A 21,530-nucleotide genomic window follows, 5' to 3' on the forward strand; every position below is an offset into this window, starting at 1 on the left:
TACACCTGTTATTCATTCATGACTGGTTGCTTTCCATAGGACATACATTACAATCACATAATGGAGTCAACATCGATGTTCTCTCTAAGCTGTGGGATGTGTGATTGGGCAGCAGTCCTGAAGTTACCACGCAGGGGATAAGTGTGTAAGAGAAAGGTCATAAACTGCAAAACTCTGATTGACCCAGGCACTAATCCAGCAGTATATAACTGGGTACCTCTGTTATCTTGCACCGTGATGTTCAGATTATTGGCAGCCACAGGAGCAAGGAAGACAACAAGCCACGTGCAACAGGCGGTCCCTTTAAGATGTGAGCATGAGCAGCCGTATAGCAATCTTAAAGGGACTATGCAGTGCAACCAACAGGACGCGCCCAGCGAGGGGAAATTAGAGGGTACATTGGTCAATATAGAGAGCTAATGCTTCACATTCAGCTACTGTGGATTGCAGAATTGCTGGCACGCTCCCATTCATGGATAGCAAAATCTCCAAACCCTGCTGACAGTCTTACAATCCTACAATGCTGGGCTCTTTGCCAACAACAACAGCTTGCATTTATATAGCACCTTTAACATAGTGAAACGCCCCCAAGGTGCTTAACAGGGGCGTTATCAAACTAAATTTGACACTGAGCTACAAAAGGCGACAGCTGGCCAAAAACTTGATTAAAGAAATGGATTTTAAGGAGGAGGGAGAGGTAACAAGGCGGAGAGGTTTAGGGAAGCAAATACAGGGATCTCGGAGGTTGTAGGTCAGGAGGTGGTAATGGAGATAGGGTGGAGAGATAGGGAAGGATTTGAAAACATTGATAACATTTTAAAATTGAGGTGTTGCCGATGTAGGTCAGTGATCACAGGGCTGACGGATGAAAGTTGAAGCAAGTTGGGATACAGGCAGCAGAAATTTAGATGAGGTTGAGTTTAGGGAGTGCGCAAGGTGGGAGGTATATATAAAGCCCCAATGAAAGTCATCTGTGCTTGTGACTGTGATGTGTAACCCCTCCAAACCTTCTCATCTCCCTGCCATTCTTGACACAACCACCATCCTACTCCAATACCTCACCGCCATTGTTCAGTGCAATGGGACTGCCCTTGCTTGCTTCTGCTCTTATCCAGCCAATCTTTTGGATGATGCGTGTGTGAGTCTAACGATGTAGATTCTACTTTTTTATAAAAAGCGTTAGAAGAAATACGAATGCATTACAGCAAGCACGTTCATGTTTTTTTCCCAAAAAGGTGGTGGAGGCATTCCAAAACAGATGGCCTGCGAAAGACCAGCTAAACACTTCACTAATTTAACAGTAGCAGGACTGTGAGAAAACTGATTCAGGCATGATGACCTTTAGAATATGTTCAAAATCATGAAGAGCTCAAAAGAGTAAATAAGGAGAGATTGTTTCTACTGACAGGAGGGTGGGTAGGGCCCAGATTTGAGGTAATTGGCAAAAGAATCAGTGGCAGCATGAGGAAACATTTTATTTATGCAGTGAGTTGTGATCTACATTGCACTGACTGAAAGGACAGTGAAAGCAGACTCAATAGTAACTGTCAAAAGGGAATTGGATGAATACTTGAAGGGGGATGTTTTCAGCACTATGGGAAAAGAGCAGAGGAGAGGGATGAATTGGATAGCTCGACCAAAGAGCTGGCGCAAGCACGATAGGCTGAATGGCCTCGTTCTGTGCTGTATCATTCTATAATTCTAAAGAACTGGGCTCTTATCAGACTACCTTCCGATTGCTTTTCATGAAGGGATAGTAAAGTTAAAAGCTGCTGTGGATTTCAAGGTTGGGTCAGGAATGGTACAGCATTGTGCATCTAGAACATTCTACAAATAAAACTTCAGAGTTCTTTTCACTCCCTTGTATGTTCAATTGCAGAAAACGTATAGGGAGTTGGTCACAAATTAGCATCTTCATTTTTACTGTGCTGAGACGACATTGGCACAGTGAGTTACAATGAGCTGGAATGCAGTGGAAACATTATTAGGCAGAATATGGCACCGAGTTACACAGGGAGATGTTGGGACAGATAGCCAAAAACGGTTGGGCCAAATGGTGTATTCCTGTGTTATAATTATTCAATGTAATTCTATGTATTTATAGACCATATTCATGTTTTTATTATAATAATCCTGCACATTGACCTGACAATATCTCTCTCTCACTGTAGGTCTCAAGAACCATTTAAAATTACAGTAACAATGTTACAGAGAAAGTAGCATTATTACTTTATTATTCAAGTATATAAAAGTGATAGGAATATTGGATCAGGAGGAGGCTATTCAGCCCCTCGAGTCTGTTCCGCCATTCAATGAGATCATGGCCGATCTGTGACCTAACTCCATTTATCCAACTTTGTCCCATATCCCTTAATGCCTTTTGCTAACAAAAATCCATCAATTTCAGATTTAAAATTAACACTTGATCCAGCATGAATTGCCATTTGATGAACAGAGTTTCAAACTTCTACCACCCTCTGTGTGTGGTTGTTTTTCCTACTTTTGCTCCTGAAAGTTCTGGCTCTAACTTTTAGACGATACTCCCTAGTCCTGGGGCCACATTTTATTCCGGGGGCAGGCCAGAAAGCCGGGGGAAAAACCTACCTCGGCACTTTGTTGGACCCCCGGTGCAATCTAATGGCGGGCAGCCAATTAACTGCCTGCCATCAGGTACGCCGTCCCTTTAAGGGACAAACTCCCGCCTCCAGAGCTGTCAGCAAATTGGAAGGCCAGCAGCTTTCGGTACCAGCAGCTCCACTGGGAGTGGTGGCTACTGCCAGTACTGCAGGAGGCCTGCTGTACTGAAGAAGGAGGAGATCCCAGGACTGGTAACTGGTGAGTGGGGTTGGGTTAGATGGGGCCATTTAGGCAGGGTCCAGCAATGGAGGGTAGGAAGGTGGGGGGGTGGGGGGATGATGAGGGTGGGGTGGGGTGCCTTCCTAGGGTGGGGTTGGTCGTCACTGCCAGGGGGGCCTCCAGGGGCCGTGGATTGCCCCCAAAGGAGGAACCCCCCCCCCCCCCAGGTGGCTTCATTCTAAGGTGTTCGTTTCTACAACTCTACACTTCAATGATTCTTACTGCATGGACATCAGCTCCTTCATTTGTAATGTGCTGGTATCACAAAGTACAGCACAGAAACAGGCCTTTCGGTCCAACAGGTCCATGCCGGTGTTTATGCTCCATAGGAGCCCCTTCCTATTCCTCTTCATCTAACCCCATCAACATACACTTCTCTTCCTCATCCCCTCATGTGTTTGCCTAGCTTCCCCTTAAATGTATATATGCTACTCAACCTCAACTACTCCATGTGGTAGCGAGCTCCACATTCTCACCACTCTCTAGGTAAAGACATTTCTCCTGAATTCGCTGTGTCAGCACCACAATTTGTACTGTGTGACGTTCAGCACCTTCACTCTTATAGTCTAAAGACCTCCATCTCCACTCTTGACCTGTGATCAGCACATTTAAGGCTTGCCTGCACGAAACTTTGTGGATTTAACTTGATACCTCAAAGCTCTGTTGCCAAACTCAGATATCCCGTTTAATTCCAATGCGGTTACAGAGCTGTCAATCTTTGCAAATAGATTCCTTGGAATTGGTGTGGTACTAATTAAAATTTATTCACAGAGATGGAAGAGTGTAAGGGCACCATACAGCTGAACGATTTCTCGAAAATGCTACAGCTTGACAGAATGAACCTTTATACAGACAACTACATTGACTGATTTGACGCTTCAGCTGATGAGCTTATTTACTTAACTGGAATCTCTTACAGCTTTAAACTTGTTAGACAAAAACAATTATTTTGCTTAAGCAGCTGAAAATCTTCGTTATCCCACTGAGACCAATTAGGTTGCTATAGTTTACAAATGGCATGCAGTACTTTAAGACTGCTGTTTCATATGTAAAAACCACATTGGATTCTGTATGACCAATAATTATGAATGCATAATTCCCGAACAAAACGAAACCACTGTGAAACCTTCTTAGTATAAACTCCATTGCTGCAGATATCTTTGTCCTAACAAGCATTCCACTACACCCTGTTATTATGATTAGAAAAGGGGGTTAAATGTTGGATTGCAGCAAACCTGGTGAGAAATACTTTCCAGAGTTCATTTGAATTTAAAGGAGTGAACATCTACAACCATCTCCGCTCCCAAAACATCAACCAGTAACATTCATCCCCATAAGGGTCCATTTTATCATAGGAAGGGGAGCCAAACTGAGCTGAGGTTTTGCTGATTTGTGTTGGATTTTCTAGTAATACTTCTTCCATTTCAGATTGTTTTGTTAATCATAAAACACTGGTTAAGCCTCAACTGGAGGATTCTGGCCATTTAGCTATAGAGAAACTGGAGGATACCATTTAGCCCAGGGTTGTCCAACCTTTTCGTGTGGGGGGGGGCCACATTACAGTTTTTGCCTTACATGGGGGTCTGGTCAGACAATTTAGGAAAAATAAAAGCATTAAATATTTATCTTATTAAGCAAAACAGCAACAAATGTACATTTTTGTGAAGAAGCTTTAAATGAGACTAATTTATTGACTTACTTTCTTGATCTCTCTCTCTGTATCCCCCTCTCTCTCTCTGCCCCCTACCTCTCCCTCTCCTCTGTCTCCCCCTCCCTCTCTGTCCCCCTCTCCCTCTCTGTCCCCCTCTCTCTCTTTGTCCCTCTCTCTCTTTGTCCCTCCCTCTCTGTCTGTCCCGCTTTCTCACTCTGTCCCCTTTTCTCTCTCTCTCTTTCTGTCCCCCTTTCTCTTTCTTTCTATCCCCCTTTCTGTCTTTGTTCCCCCCCCCACTTTCTCTCTCTCTGTCCCCCATCTCACCCTTTCTCTCTTTCTCTTTCTCTCTCTCTCTTTGACAGTTGCAGAGGGCGGGAACACTCAGCCGATGGTTGATCAATTTTTTTTTAAAAAAAGCATTGCAGGCCAATTTCACAGCTGACAGTTGCTGACAGCAGGAACAGCAACCCCAAATCTGTCCGAAGTTGGGGAATGGCTGTTCTGATGTTTTTAAAAAGGCCGGTCTGCAAGAAGAAGACAGTGGGAAATTTCCCATCTCCAGTCACGGAGCCCTGGCAAGGATGAGGAACAGCCTGGGTACAGTTTACACCCATGGGCCGGATGGAAACCTTTGTGGGCTGGAGCTTGGCCTGTGGGCTGTATGTTGGACAACCCTGATTTAACCCCACCAGCCTGTCCAGACATTCAATCAGATCATGGCTGATCTGTGACCTAACTCCATATACCCATGACCTTTAGTACCTTCGCATAACAAAACTCAATCAATCTCAGATTTATAGTTAACACTTGATCTATTATAAGCTGCCGTTTGCGGAAGAGAATTCCAAACTTTTACCACCTTTTGTCTGTAGAAGTGTTATCTAATTTCACTCCTAATTTTTCCTCCTTGCCCTTGACTCCCTGACCAGCAGAAATAGTTTCACGCTACCTACTCTATCAGCTCCCCTTAATATCTTGAAAACTTCAATAAAATCACCTTCTAAATTCCAGGGAATACAACGCTAGTTTGTTTAATCACTCCTTGTAGCTTAACCCTTGGAGTCTAGGTGTCATTCTAGTAAATCTAAGCTGCACTCCCTCCAACAATATATGCTTCTTAAGGTGTGGTGGCCAAACTGCTCACAGTGCTCCAGGTGTTATCTAACCAGGACTTTGTACAGCTGAAGCATAACTTCTACCCCTTTGTATTCTAGTCCTCTAGATATAAAGGCCAGCATTCCATTAGCGTTTTTCATTATTTTCTGTACCTGTTCATGACATTAATGATCTGTGTACCTAGAACCCTAAATCTCTTTGGACTTTCACTGTTCATAGCTTCACATCATTTAAAAAGTACCCTGCTCTATCTCTTTGGGATTCTGGGCACCACACTTTAGGTAGGGTGTCAAGGCCTTGGTGAGGGTGCAGAAGAGATTTACTGGAATGGTACGAGGGATGAGGGACTTCAGTTATGTGGAGAGATTGGAGAAGCTGGGATTGTTCTCCTTAAAGCAGAGAAGGTTCAGATGAGATTTCATTGAGGTGTTCAAAATGATAATAAGGTAAATGAAGCCAAGCTGTTTTCACTGGCAAGAGGATCAGTAACCAAAGGACACAGATTTATGGTAATTGGCAAAAGAACCAGAGGCAAGATGAGAAAAGTTTTGTTTACTCAATGAGTCATTATGATCTGGACTGGTTCAAAACATCACAGAATCACAGAATTGTTATAGCGCAGAAGGAGGCCATTCAGCCCATGGTGTCTGCACTGTCTCTCTGAAAGAGCAATTCCCTCAGTCCCATTCCCCTGCCTTCTCCCCATAACCCTGCACTTTCTTCCTTTTCATATAACAGTCTAATTCCCTTCTGAATGCTTCAATTGAACCTGCCTCCACCAAACTCTCAGGCAGCACATTCCAGACCTTAACCACTCGCTGCGTGAAAAAGTTTTTCTCATGTCACCATTGCTTCTCTTACCAAATTCTTTAAATCTGTGCTCTTTCATTCTCGATCCTTTCATGAGTGGGAAGAGTTTCTCTCTATCTACTCTGTCCATACCCTTCATGATTTTGAATACCTCTATCAAATCACCTCTCAGCCTTCTCTTCTCCAAGAAAAACAGTCCTAACTTCTCCAATCTGTATGCTTTATTAACTGCTCTCTCAACCTGTCCTGCCACCTGTAATGACTTATGCACAGATACACCCAGATCCCTCTGCTCCTGCACCCCCTTTAGAATTGTTCCCTTTATTTTATATTGTCTCTGCATGTTCGTCCTACCAAAATGAATCACCTCACATTTCTCTGTATGGAACTTCATCTGCCACCTGTCTGCCCATTCCACCAACTTGTCTATGTCCTTTTGAAGTTCTACACTATCATCCTCACATTTCACAATGCTTTCAGGTTTCGTATCATCTGCAAACTTTGAAATTGTGCCCTGTACAACAAGGTCTAGGTCATGAACATATATAAGGAAAAGCAAGGGTCCCAACACTGATCCCTGGGGAACTCCACTACAAACCTTCCTCCAGCCTGAAAAGCATCCATTAACCACTACTCTTTGTTTCCTGTCACTCAGCCAATTTCATATCCATGTTGCTACCGTCCCTTTTATTCCATGAGCTACAAGTTTGCTCACAAGTCTGTTGTGTGGTGTTGTATCAAACCACTTTTGAAAGTCCATGTACACCACATCAACAGCATTGCCCTCATCAACTCTCTCTGTTACCTCCTCAAAAAGCTCCAGCAATTTGGTTAAAAATGATTTTCCCTTTAGAAATCGATGCTGGCTTTCCTTAATTAACTCACATTTGTCCATGGTGGAAGTAGAGTCAGTAATAATTTAAAAAGGGAATTGGATAAATGCTTGAAGGAAGAAATGTTTTGGTCTCTGAGGGAAGAGCAGGGGAGTGGGAGTAATTGAATAGCTCTACCAAAGAGCCAGCACAGGCCCAATGGGTCAAACGGCCTGCTTTTGTGCTGTATTCTATACTAACATCAGGACATCAGAGGCAAAGGCAAATATAACAGGGCAGATATCTCACAAAGTAAACCTCAGTGATTTCTGAGACACAAAGACTTAAGAGGTTCGGTACTGAGATTCCAATGTGCAAGACAAAATCTAATGCACTCTGATTTTGATTTAGTCGCTGATAGTGACATTTGCTATCTTGATTTGCATTTATATCATGCCCTTCACAACAGAATGGGAAGTCACAAAGTGCTTCTTTACACAGTGAGGTACTCTGCGAAGAGCATTGACTATTGTTATGTAAGCAAATGCAGCAACCATTGTAGATCAACAATGCCCCACAAATGGCCATGAAAGAAACAAGACAGCGTTGGCCAAAGGAGAGATGTTGGACTGGGCATGCTCACGAGCACTGATCTGCTCTTATCTGTCATCTTGCTACATATCTTTAAAAAAAAACTTTAGATTATCTGGTCATTATCTCATTGCTATTTGTGGGATCTTGCTGTGCACAAATTAGCTATCATGTTTCCTGCATTACAGTAGTCACTACACTTTTCAAAAGTATTTAATTGCCTGTAAAGTGCGTTGGGATGAAGAGAGGCACTATATAAATGCAAGCCTTTCTTGCACAGTGCAAAGAATATTAAATTAAGCTTAAATTATTTGTTTTCATTCCAATGCATGGAGTAGAGCAGTATAATTGATTGGTGGGTAGTAGTGCATATGGCGTATAATGGAGCTTTCACAATAACTAAACTAGAGTTGTCTCTCGTTGTCTGTATTTTGGATTATTTGTATTCTAATTGTAGCGCTGGCAAATAAACGCTCCCTGGATTTTTAAACTACAACCCCATTATTTCACTTGGCAACTTAATTTTTAATTTTCTGCAAACCTGTATTTTTTTCATTTAAATTGCTATCATTGTATCCACAACGCCCTGTGATTTAATCTAATTATAGCTTTTGTATTCATGTCAAAGTCATAAAGCATCTAACAGTCATTCAGAAGGAATCATTGAAAACTGCAGTCTGCCTTTCCCAACAATCTACACATTGTTTGCAAGGGGATTTATGGGCCCTTTTTTTGCCTAATTTTTAGAGGGTTTATGAGATTGGCACATAAATGTCTAATGTAACTCCATCAGAATAACCAATGCTCCCATTTTCTTGCAAAGCAGGTGCTGGTAATGTTTCTGTTGCTACCATTTACACTTCTGCTGGAACCATCTTTTGTTTCATTGCTTGTCCTGTTATCATCCCCTTTTGTGTTGCACCACCATCCCTTCCGTCATCCAGTCTATCCTGCCTCCCACCATATCACAGACCTGCCCTTTTGTTCTCATTCCCACCACCTCCCGCACCACCACTGCCACCCAGCCCAACAGCTCCCACCCCAACAGCTCCCACCCAACAACTCCCACCCTTTTCCTGGCTCCGCACTTGCTTACAAACTGTTAAATCTCTAATTTCTTCCAGTCCTGATGAAAAGGCAGCAAGCTGAAACACTGGCCTTAATTTTATGCCACCCCCAATGAGCCGGATGGTGGTGGGGGGAGGGGGGTGGGAGGGGTAGCATAAAATGGAGTGGGAGGCTTTCCCGACCCACTCCTGCCTCCGCCACACTTTACGTTGGGGGGGGGGGGGGGTGAAAAAATGGCCCACCTGCCCCAGGCCAATCAAGACCCTTAAGTAGCCACTTAACAGCCACTTAAGGGCGTTCGCCTGCCTTACGCGTGGCAAGCGGGCGTCCTGGAGCTGGGAAAAGCCATCTGTGCAAACCACAGGGTGCCCGATGGAGGGCCGCCCCCGCTACCCCAACCACCCCTAGCACCCAACACGCCCCCCCCCTTCCCCCTAACCGACCACCCCTGCTTCGCTGGGACCCGACCGATAACCCCCGGCGAGGCAATCAAAACCCGCCTGTCTTCCAGGCTCCATGTCTTTGGCTGGGCTGCAGTCCCAGCAGTGACCACTGCTCCCGGTGGCGCTGCTGGGACTAAGAGCTGCCAGCCTGTTGATTGGCCAGCAGCTCAATGAGGTGGGACTTCCTCCCTCAAGCAGGTGGAAGTCCCACCTTGGAACAATTAAAGCCCGGGTACCTGTAAAATGCGGGTCGGATCCCCAGGCGAGGAGGAAGTGGCTTTGCCACTGCCTTTTCAGTCAGTGGCCGGATCCTGTCCGCCCAACGTGAAATCCTGGCCATTAACTCTGTTTCTCTCTCCACAGCCACTGTCTGACCTGCTGAGTATTTCCAGCATTTTCTGCTTTTGTTCCTGACTTTCCACCAATGGGTTTTCACAACCATAGAATCAAGAGCACTCCCACTTGTGGCCCTCATTCTCTGACCTTCTCACCTGGTGAGAAAAGGCTGCACATAGGGAATGGAATCTTCCAGAATCTACTCGACAGAGTAGTGACAAAATCAGAAGCAAACAACACAACAGGTGTGCTTCTGAAATATTTATCATCGTATATACTACTTATATTAAAAAGAGATATCACAACTGGCAATACTGTGCATTAAAAAGAATAAAAGAGTTAAATTATGAGGATAGGTTGCACAGTGTAGACTTGTATTCCTTTGTGTATTAAAGATTAACTACATTACAGCAATGACTATATTTCAGAAGTACTTCATTGCTTGTAAAGCACTTTGAGATATCCGGCGGTCGTGAAAGGCACTATATAAATGCCAGTCTGTCTTTCTTTTTGATCTAATTGAGGTGTTTAAGATGGTTGAAAGAGTGGATAGGGTAGATAGAGAGAAAATATTTCCTCTGGTGGGGAGTCCAGAACACGGGGGCATAACCCTAAAATTAGAGCTAGGCCACTCAGTAGTGATGTCAGGAAGCACTTCTTCACCCGGAGTGTAGTGGAAACCTGGAACGCTCTTCCCACGGGAGTTGCATGCTCAGATCCTGGAGTGGGAACTGAACCAACAATCCTTTGACTCAAACGTGAGAGTGCGACCAAATGAGTCAAGCTGACACCAAGTTGAAAGCACCCCATGTAAACACATACCTTGAACAGACTGAATGTCAGATAAATGTAATTTGCGATGGTTCCTTACCTTGCCATGGTTGGAATTTTCACACACAAATGTTTCATACTCCATTGAGAATTCAGGAGCATTGTCATTGACATCCACCAAGCTAATGAGAACAAAGCCTCTTCCAATCTGTGCAGGGTTCTCTGTACAAAGGACAATACACAGTCAAGGAAAGATTAATGTATGTCGTTTTATTATTTTCACAAGATTTCTTTTTTTAATGCTCATTTCTAATCATGCAAACGGAAACAGAAAAGGTTTAGATAATAGTAGAATAAATTAGAGTGAGTCATTAGGAAAGTGATAGCACAAGCACAGACTGCAGGCCCAGTGTGTCTTTAATGACTTCTTGGGATTACAATAATCATAAGAGTAAACACAAAAACTAACACCTGAGACACACAGCCTTTATGGCCTATTTAAACAACAGATGTACTAACTCGAAGTGCTTCACTGTACTCCAAAACGCCATGGCCTGGAGTTTCCCTATATTTTAGTGCCCAGTTATCATGGCAATCTAGGCAGAATCGACTGAAATAGCGTAGGTTTTAAAACATGAGTGAGTTACACCCCATAAGCAGTTATGCCGGAGTATCTGCAATCGTTCATGCCAGTTCAAAAGCCAACTCACCTGAAGAAATTCCCACCCACAAAACTGGTCACACAGGTCAGCATGGTGTGTTTCCACCAATTGTGCACATTTAGGGGATGTTCATCACATTGCGCCCAGAACCTCGAGTGCACAGGCACCCATGGTCACATCAGTCCACTCTTACTGACTGAAGCTGCAATGGCAAGATGTTAATTGAAGCCTCACTCAGGTCTGTCTCTCATACCAAGGCTACAATTACTTTAAGTTACTTTAAACTCAGTTTAAATGAGTTCACATTCAGTCAATTGATCTGCTCTTGGTAAAGACCGAAAACAGCAGTCAATTAAAACCACTGATTGGCCTGTTTCTTTAGTGGCAGCAAACACTTGAACACATTTTCAGTTTAACTTTGGTTTTATTCAGTAACATTGAGGCTCCTTTAACCTTGCTTCAGTCAATAATCGATCACATCCGATTGCACGGTTCAGTTCCACTGGCCTATGGGAGATTTTACATTCAGGCGTATACAAAAGAGTCGGCGTGGGAACCAGGGTGTGACTTCATCTTGGCAAAACCACATGCAGTGTATTTTGCATTCCAGGCTCATTTTCCCAACTCCCGGCCTTTGTTTCCCCCTTCCAGAGCAGCAGCTTCCTTTCTAGCAAGCATTTCGGCTAGTAGCTGCCCCTCTGCTGTCATGCTTGGCAGAGGGAAACCCTCTGAAGTCCAAGTGTTCCACTTTACCTAGTTTCCTGTGTACAGTTCTAGTATGTGCATAGACCCGGACTGATGATCTGTGAGATATGAGTTCAAATCCCACCAGGGCAAATGGGCAACTTAAATACAGTTGATAAATAAATCTGGAACAAAAAATTTGCATTGGTAATGGTGACCATGAATCTGTTTTAAAATTCTATCTGATTCACTAATGTCCTTTTGGGAAGGAAATCTGCTGTTGTTACCCGGTCTGGCCTACATGTGACTCCAGACTCGCAGCAATTTGGTTGATTCTTAACTGCTCCCGGAAATGACCCTTTGCTTCAAAGATCAACCGGGGGGGGGTGGGGGGTAGATCAACCAGGGATATAAATCCCGATTCCGTCAGTTTCCCAACGGGCGGGTTGGGTCAAAATTCCCCATCCCAATGTTCACTTTCAGATTTTGTTTCAGGATCTCTATAATGCAACCCAGATCATTTTGTAAGAAAATTAAGTTGAGGAGTAAGTTAAGAGAGAGTGAACAATGCATCCAAAGGGCAGAAATGAATCCTTCTATAGCTCTGTCACCACCCAGGCCAGAAATAAAGAGGGACATGTGAGAAGCCTAGCACATCCCAGCAAGAGGCAGATGAAGTCCATCGAGTCCACGCTGATCACAGAAGAAGACTCCATTAAGATTAAAACTAGCAGCCCTACACTAGGAGCTGTTGGCAACAGCTGGGTGTCAATTTATCAGCCAGCATTGCCGAAGAGCTAGCAACACTGCTATTCCATTTACAAAACCACGTCTTATACCAAGTTTGGGGCGCAGAACAGGACTGCCAGACAGCAAAGGTTGCTGTTCGACCATCAGAGGCCTGGGTCAAAGGAGCTTGGAGTTTATTACAAAGCGTGCACGATGAAACTAGTTCTCTCAGAGCCAATTAGAGACCCAAGTCCTGGATGGCTTGAGATACGGGTGTATGGAGAGGCATCGTTGCATAGCCGTACAAATAACCAAAAGAAGACCTTGGTTTACACATAGGCAATGATTGTTGCTTATGAGCAAAAGAAAACGTTCACCACAATGGGTAAAATCCAATGGAGAATTTGTTATTTAGGTTTATTATTTCAGTGCAGACTTTGGGTAGCAGACTTGGCATCAGGAAGAGTAAGTACAACTTTGTACACTGCCTGAGGGGAAATAATGACCTGCGCTACAAGCTTACAAAACATGAATATAAACAACTTTTCTCTGTACATTACATGGCAATTTGGCACGGTGTTTGGGTATAGATTAAGGCGGGGAAAGAAATGACAAACTGTTTCTAAATTAAAAGTGCTGCCATTTACTGAAAGGAACAAACCTATTCATTATTTGACTGTTCGAACTAGAGCAATCTTTTGGGAAGCAAATTGAAGTGAAATAACTTGGAGCTTCTATACTTGACATTCAGTTCCACATAGCCACGAGTTGTTGTCTTTTGCCCTGTTGTATACCTAATGCATCCAGTCAATATTGGGGGAATATTATCCTAGCGGTGGGGTCTCAACATCCAGAGAAACCGACGCCGAGATCCCCACATCGCCTCATCTATGGAGGACCCCCTAAGTTGTGTGCCAATCAGGCACTTAACTGGACAGCAGAGGGCCTTCCACGGGATCGAGGACCCTGGTGCTGGAAGTCCCACCCTTGCAAAGCTGTCAGCCAATCAGAGGACAGCAGCTGCGTCTCCACTGCGGAGACCAGACACCGAGGAGCGGCGCTGGAACTAGGTTCAAGGTAGGTCAGGGCGGGAGGAGTCTCACAGGGTGGGGGTCACAAGGAAGGGGGATTGGCAGCAAGGACGGAGGGGGTGGCCATCAGCAGACCCCCCCCTTCACAATGCCAGCTTCCTCGTTCAGGCACTAAGTGCCTTTTAATGAGGTACCACCCACCCCCCCACGACACACCCCACCCCAGAGTCGGGAAGCAGCCTGCATGGTTTTCGGTGCTTCCTGTGCAGCGACAGGGCTGCCCGCCGCATGGCTAATTGTAGCTGTGTTGGGAAGAGGCCTTTATTTGGGTATTAATTTTCCAGTTAAGGGCCTCAATTGGCAGTGGGCTGTGAAGGCTGTTTAAAGGCCTGGCCCGGACTAAACTTTGGCGGTGGGGAAATGGTGCCGGGAGCCCCCACATCCCAGCCGCCACCATCCCACCCGATTTTATGCTCTCCCCACCTCCAAACCCACCACTGGGGAGAGCATAAAAGTCCCCTCATTGTCTCCTTTGTCTCTATTGTATCAACTCAAATCAGGTAGCCAGAAGCTCAACGTGGGTGGGAATTCCACACTGATGCAGCTTTAGGACCCACCTCAATTTCCAATTGTTCAGCTGTGTAATATTATGGCAACGTCCCAGTTTCCACCATTTTCATGTCGTAAAATGATATAGAATTTACAGGACAGAAACAGGCCATTTGGCAGTGTTTATGCTCCACCCTACTTCATCTCACCCTATCAGCATATCCTTCTATTCCTTTCTCCCCACGTATTCTTATCTATCTTCATCTTAAATGTATCTACATTCTCAACTCAGTAACGAGTTCCGTTTTAACATTTTAACCACTCTCATCCCAGGGCTAAAGATACAAAGGTTACAAAGTCCCTCCTCTCTCTCCATTTGGGCCCAATCTCTCATCTGCTGAAAGGCTTGGTCCCAGCCAAGCCATTCAGGAAATTGTTTTGGGGTTTTTCTGTCTCACACCTCTTTGGGTGCCAAGGCAGATCTGCTGGTGGGAATCCAGCCTGGAGCCTATCATGCAATATAGATGTATAAAATGACTGCCTGGTCCAGGAAAATGGGCTGGAGTCATACTGCCTGTCCTACCAATAAATAAGTAAATATATAAATAAATAATAGGACAATAAAAACGGAACCCCATTGGTATGATTCTTTTTGCTCTTTCGACTCTAACTTAGTTTGAAGACTCCATATCCTATTAATTGGATATAAACTGCTTCAGCAACAATATCAATCACAGTTGAACATGACCTTTCATTAAATGTGTGCAGATGTGCTGAAAAGCACCATCCGTTTTTTTCCCCCCTTAATTGATAAGTTTCGAAAATGTTGCTGTTATTTTAATGTTCCATTATTCAATTCATAACACAAACTTGTCTTTACAGTTCATTACACGGCAAGTGCTGAAAGCCATTTTCATTAATAAACCAGCAGGAGGTTGTGGGTTTAATTTCCACTTCGGAGACCTCAGCACAAAATCTAGGCTGACACGCCCGGCACAGTACTGAGGGAGCACCACAGTGTCGCAAGGGCCATTGTTCCAATGAGGCGTTAAACCAAGGCCTCGTCTGCCCTTTCGCGTGGGCGTAAAAGATAGAATCATAGAGTTATACAGCACATGAACAGCCCTTCGGCCCATCGTGTCTGTGCCGGCCATCAAGCACCTATCTATTCTAATCCCATTTTCCAGCACTTGGCCCGTAGCCTTGCATGCTATGGCGTTTCAAGTGCTCGTCTAAATACTTCTTAAATGTTGTGAGGGTTCCTGCCTTCACCACCCCTTCAGGCATTGTGTTCCAGATTCCAACCACCCTCTGGGTGAAAAGATTTCTTCCTCAAATCCCCTCTAAACCTCCTGCCCCTTAACTTAAATCTCTGCCCCCTGGTTATTGACCCCTCCGCTAAGGGGAAAAGTTTCTTCCTATCTATCCTATTAATGCCCCTCATAATTTTGTATACCGAAATCAGGTTCCCCCTCAAGCCTTCTCTGCTCTAAGGAAACAACCCTAGCCTATCCAGTCTCTCTTCATAGCTGAAATGCTCCAGCCCAGGCAACATCCTGGTAAATCTCTGCTGCACCCTCTCCAGTGCAATCACATCCTTCCTGTAGTGTGGTGACCAGAACTGTACACAGCACTCCAGCTGTGGCCTAACTAGCTTTTTATACAGCTCCATGACAACCTCCCTGCTCTTATATTCTATGCCTTGGCTAATAAAGGTATGTATCCCATATGCCTTCCTAACCACCTTATCTACCCATGCTGCTGCCTTCAGTGATCTATGGACAAGTACACCAAGGTTCCTTTAACCCTCCTAGGGTCCTACCATCCAGTGTATATTCCCTTGCCTTGTTTGTCCTCCCAAAATGCCTCGCACATCTCAGGATTAAATTCCATTTTCCACTGCTCCGCCCATCTTACCAGCCCATCTATATCGTCCTGTAATCTAAAGCTTTCCTCCTCACTATTTACAACACCACCAATTTTCATGTCATCTGCAAACTTACTGATCATACCACCTATATTCATGTCTAAATCATCAATATACGCTACAAACAGCAAGGGTCCTAGGACCGATCCCTGCGGTACACCACTGGTCACAGGCTTCCACTCACAAAAACATCCCTCGACCATCACCCTCTGCCTCCTGCCACTAAGCCAATTTTGGATCCAATTTGCCAAACTGCCCTGGATTCCATGGGCTCTTACCTTCTTAACCAATCTCCATGCAGGACCTTATTTAAAGCCTTACTGAAGTCCATGTAGACGACATCAACTGCTTTACCCTCATCTACACATCTAGTCATGACCTCGGAAAATTCAATCAAGTTTGTTAGACATGATCTGACAAAGCCATGCTGACTATCCTTGATTAATCTCTGCCTCTCCAAGTGGAAATTAATCCTGTCCCTCAGAATTTGTTCCAATAGTTTCCCAACCACTGATGTTAGACTCACTGGCCTGTAATAACCTGGTTTATCCCAGCTACCCTTCTTGAATAATGGTACCACATTCGCTGTCCTTCAATTCTCTGGTACCTCTCCTGTGGCAGAGAGGATTTGAAAATTTGTGTCAGAGCCCCTGCAATCTCCTCCCTTGCCTCACATAACAGCCTGGGATACATCTCATTTGGGCCTGGGGATTTATCCACGTTTAAGCCTGCTAAAACAGATAATACTTCCTCCCTTTCAATGCTAATTTGTTCAAGTATATCACATTCCCCCTCCCTGATCTCTACACCTACATTGTCCTTCTCCATAGTGAACACCGATGAAAAGTAATCATTTAAAACTTCACCAATGTCCTCCAGCTCCACACACAGATTGCCACTTTGGTCCCTAATGGGCCCTACTCTTCCCTTGGTTATCCTCTTGCCCTTAATATAGTTACTTGGGATTTTCCTTTATCTTGCCCGCCAGTGTTTTTCACGTCCCCTCTTCGCTCTCCTAAGTACTTTTTTAAGTACCCCCTATACTTCCTATACTCCTCTAGGGCCTCTGCTGTTCTCAGCCTTATGAATCATCCATAAGCCTCCTTTCTTTTCCTTATCCAATCCTGTATATCCCTTGACATCCAGGGTTCCCTGGACTTGTTGGTCCTACCCTTCAACTTAACGGGAACATGTTGGCCCTAAATTCTCACTATGTCCTTTTTGAAAGACTCCCACTGGTCTGATGTAGACTTTCCTACAAGTAGCTGCTCCCAGTCCACTTTGGCCAGATCCTGTTTTATCATATTGAAATCGGCCTTCCCCTAATTCAGTACTTTTATTTCTGGTCCCGCTTTGTCCTTTTCCATAACTACTTGAAATCTTACAGAGTTACGGTCAATATCCCCAAAATGCTCCCCCACTGACACTTTTACCACTTGTCTGGCTTCATTCCCGCGGATGAGGTCCAGTATCGCCCCTTCTCTTCTAGGACTTTCTACATGTTGGCTCAAAAAGCTCTCCTGTACGCACTTTAAGAATTTTGCCCCTTTTAAGCATTTTACACTAAGACTATCCCAGTTGATATTGGGGAAGTTGAAATCCCCTACTATTATTCTTTTGGGCCTCCTTATCTCGAGAGACAATGGATACGCGCCTGGAGGTGGTCAGTGGTTTGTGAAGCAGCGCCTGGAGTGGCTATAAAGGCCAATTCTGGAGTGACAGGCTCTTCCACAGGTGCTGCAGAGAAATTTGTTTGTTGGGGCTGTTGCACAGTTGGCTCTCCCCTTGCGCCTCTGTCTTTTTTCCTGCCAACTACTAAGTCTCTTCGACTCGCCACAATTTAGCCCTGTCTTTATGGCTGCCCGCCAGCTCTGGCGAATGCTGGCAACTGACTCCCACGACTTGTGATCAATGTCACACGATTTCATGTCGCGTTTGCAGACGTCTTTATAACGGAGACATGGACGGCCGGTGGGTCTGATACCAGTGGCGAGCTCGCTGTACAATGTGTCTTTGGGGATCCTGCCATCTTCCATGCGGCTCACATGGCCAAGCCATCTCAAGCGCCGCTGACTCAGTAGTGTGTATAAGCTGGGGATGTTGGCCGCTTCAAGGACTTCTGTGTTGGAGATATGGTCCTGCCACCTGATGCCAAGTATTCTCCGAAGGCAGCGAAGATGGAATGAATTGAGACGTCGCTCTTGGCTGGCATACGTTGTCCAGGCCTCGCTGCCGTAGAGCAAGGTACTGAGGACACAGGCCTGATACACTCGGACTTTTGTGTTCCGTGTCAGTGCGCCATTTTCCCACACTCTCTTGGCCAGTCTGAACATAGCAGTGGAAGCCTTACCCATGCGCTTGTTGATTTCTGCATCTAGAGACAGGTTACTGGTGATAGTTGAGCCTAGGTAGGTGAACTCTTGAACCACTTCCAGAGCGTGGTCGCCAATATTGATGGATGGAGCATTTCTGACATCCTGCCCCATGATGTTCGTTTTCTTGAGGCTGATGGTTAGGCCAAATTCATTGCAGGCAGACGCAAACCTGTCGATGAGACTCTGCAGGCATTCTTCAGTGTGAGATGTTAAAGCAGCATCGTCAGCAAAGAGGAGTTCTCTGATGAGGACTTTCCGTACTTTGGACTTCGCTCTTAGACGGGCAAGGTTGAACAACCTGCCCCCTGATCTTGTGTGGAGGAAAATTCCTTCTTCAGAGGATTTGAACGCATGTGAAAGCAGCAGGGAGAAGAAAATCCCAAAAAGTGTGGGTGCGAGAACACAGCCCTGTTTCACACCACTCAGGATAGGAAAGGGCTCTGATGAGGAGCCACCATGTTGAATTGTGCCTTTCATATTGTCATGGAATGAGGTGATGATACTTAGTAGCTTTGGTGGACATCCGATCTTTTCTAGTAGTCTGAAGAGACCACGTCTGCTGACGAGGTCAAAGGCTTTGGTGAGATCAATGAAAGCAATGTAGAGGGGCATCTGTTGTTCTACTATTATTACCCTATTATTTTTACACCTCTCTGAGATTTTCCTATATATCTGCTCTTCTATCTCTCCCTGACTGTTTGGAGGCCTTTAGTACACTTCCAGCCAAGTGATTGCCTCCTTTTTGTTTTTAAGTTCTACCCATATGGCCTCATTTGAGGAACCTTCTACGATATCATCCCTCATAATCAATATCATAATTTCGTTGAAGAGCAGGGGGGCTCTCCTTGGTGTCCTGGGCAACATTTATCCCTCAACCAACATCATAAAAACAGTTTATCTTGTCATTTATTTCTCTGCTTGCTGCTCACAAATTGGCTGCCATGTTTCCTACACTACAACAGTGGCAACACTTCTGAAGTATTTTATTGTGACCTCCTGGGCGTTGTGAAAGGTGTTTTATAAATATAAGTCTTTAAAGAATTTCTAATGGAAATGACTTACGGCTCTCCATCGCTAAAACCGTTATGTTGTGCTCTTCACTTGTCTCTCTGTCCAGCGATTTCGCGATTGTAATGACTCCGGTGTTAGCGTCGATGTTAAAAAATCGTTCCAGATCTGTGTTGCGATCTATGGAATATCTGGATGGAAAATGAAAAGTGACAATTTTACATTCCTCAATCATATCAATTAATTCAAAGAAGCTAATTCAAAGTCCGTTATCCACCAGCTTTGTCTACAAAAACAGAATACGGTAGAAACCTTTGACAAGGTACCACATAAAAGGCTGGTTACCAAAATTGAGGCTCATGGAATAGGAGGGTCAGTGTCAGTTTGGATAAAAAATTGGCTTAAGGACAGAAAACAGTGAGCCACAGTAAATGCTTGTTTTTCAAGTTGGAGGATGGTAGATGTTCCCCAAAGGTCAGTGCTAGGACCATGCCTTTTTTGATATATATAAATGACTTGAATATGGGAATACTGGAATACAGAGTAAAATTTCAAAATTTGCTGATGATACCAAACTTGGAGGTATGACAGACAGTGAGGTTGATACCAATCAACTGCAACAGGACATAAGTAGGCTAGCAGAATGGGCAGACAAGTGTCAGATGAAATTTAATAGAGAGAAATATGGGGTGATGCATTTTGGCAAAAGAGATAGGGAGAGATAATGTAGACTACATGGTACAGTTTTGAAGAGTGTACAGGGACAGAGGGACCTGGGGGTTCAGATGCATAGATTTTTAAAGGTGGCAGGACATATTGAGAGAGTAGTTAACAAAGCATATGGGATCTTGGGCTTCATAAATAGAGGTATTGAGTATAAAAGCAGGGAAGTTATGCTGAACCTTTATAAAGCTCTGGTTTGACCCCAACTAGAGTACTGTATCCAATTTTGGTCATTACACTTTAGGAAGGATGTGAGGGTCCTTGAGAGGGTGCTGATGAGATTTACCAGAATAATTCCAGGGATGGGGGATTTTAGTTACAAGGTTAGGTTGGAGAAGCTGGGGTTGTTCTCCTTGGAGCAAAGGAGATTGAGGAGAGATTTGATAGAGGTGTACATGATTCTGACAGCTTTGTAGACAAGGATAAACAGTTCCTATTAGCTAATGGTACAAGGACTAGGGGACACAAATTGAAAGTTTTGGGCAAGAAATGCAGGGGGAATGTGAGGAAGAACTTTTTACACAGCGGGTGGTAATGACCTGGAACTCACTGCCCACAAGGGTGGTGGAAGTGGAGACGATCAATGACTTCAAAAGGAAATTGGATGGCCACTTGAAGTAAATAAACTTGCAGGGTTACAGGGATCAAGCGTGGGAGTGGGACTGACTGGATTTCTCCCCGGGGTGGGGGTGGGCGGTGCTGGCATGGACTAGCCGGGCCGAATGGCCTCCTTCTATGCTGTAAATGACTCTATGACTTTATATTGCTGGATGAGTTGTACAGCATAAATGGGACACTTATGACCTTATGGGCTGAATTTAGTTGCACCAGTGGGGCCGAAAAGGCAGTGAGAATCCCACCTCAGCAATTCAGAGACCCCTGGCATGATTGTAAGGCGCCCAGGCAATTAACAGCCCAGCACCAGGATCACCATCCCTTTAAAGAGGGGGATCCCGCCTCTAAGAGCTGCTGACCATTCAGAGGGCCAGCAGCTCAGTACTATCGGCAATGCCGCTAGGAGTGATGGCTACTGCCGCTACTACAAGAAGCCTCAGAACCAGGCCCAGTGCTGGACACCTGAACCCCAGGTAAGTGAGGTGGTGTTGCCGGGGCCAGACTAGCAGGTCATGGCGATGGGGAGTTGGTGAGTGGGTGGTGTTGAGAGCAGGGGGAGAGGGGTTCAGGGAGGTGGGTTGTTTGCTGTCGCGGGCCCTCCGTGAGCCACAGATTGCCCATGGAGGAGGGCCACACCACCCCCCGCCCCCCGCACCCCCAGCCTGCAGAGAGATCGGCTCATTTCACTGGGTGACCTTCCCACGTGGTGGGAAGGGACCCTTAACTAGCTACAATAGGCCTTAAATGGGCTTCAATTGGCTGCTGGGTGGGAA

General features: G+C 44.9%; 1 protein-coding gene across 2 annotated transcripts in view; it reads right to left on the reverse strand.

Annotated features, from left to right (window-relative positions):
- The window catches only part of LOC137369515 (cadherin-7-like), a 151,310-nt gene that overhangs the window by 6,902 nt on the left and 122,878 nt on the right, over window positions 1-21,530 (reverse strand). For both annotated transcript variants that reach the window (XM_068030774.1, XM_068030775.1), the window contains 2 exons: window positions 19,474-19,610; window positions 10,555-10,676 (listed from right to left, as the gene is read on the reverse strand). In XM_068030774.1, the coding sequence (XP_067886875.1) occupies window positions 10,555-10,676; window positions 19,474-19,610 (259 nt within the window). The remainder of the gene's footprint in view (window positions 1-10,554; window positions 10,677-19,473; window positions 19,611-21,530) is intronic.

This window comes from Heterodontus francisci, chromosome 5 (assembly GCF_036365525.1).
Source record: "Heterodontus francisci isolate sHetFra1 chromosome 5, sHetFra1.hap1, whole genome shotgun sequence".
NCBI classification, from domain to species: domain Eukaryota; kingdom Metazoa; phylum Chordata; class Chondrichthyes; order Heterodontiformes; family Heterodontidae; genus Heterodontus; species Heterodontus francisci.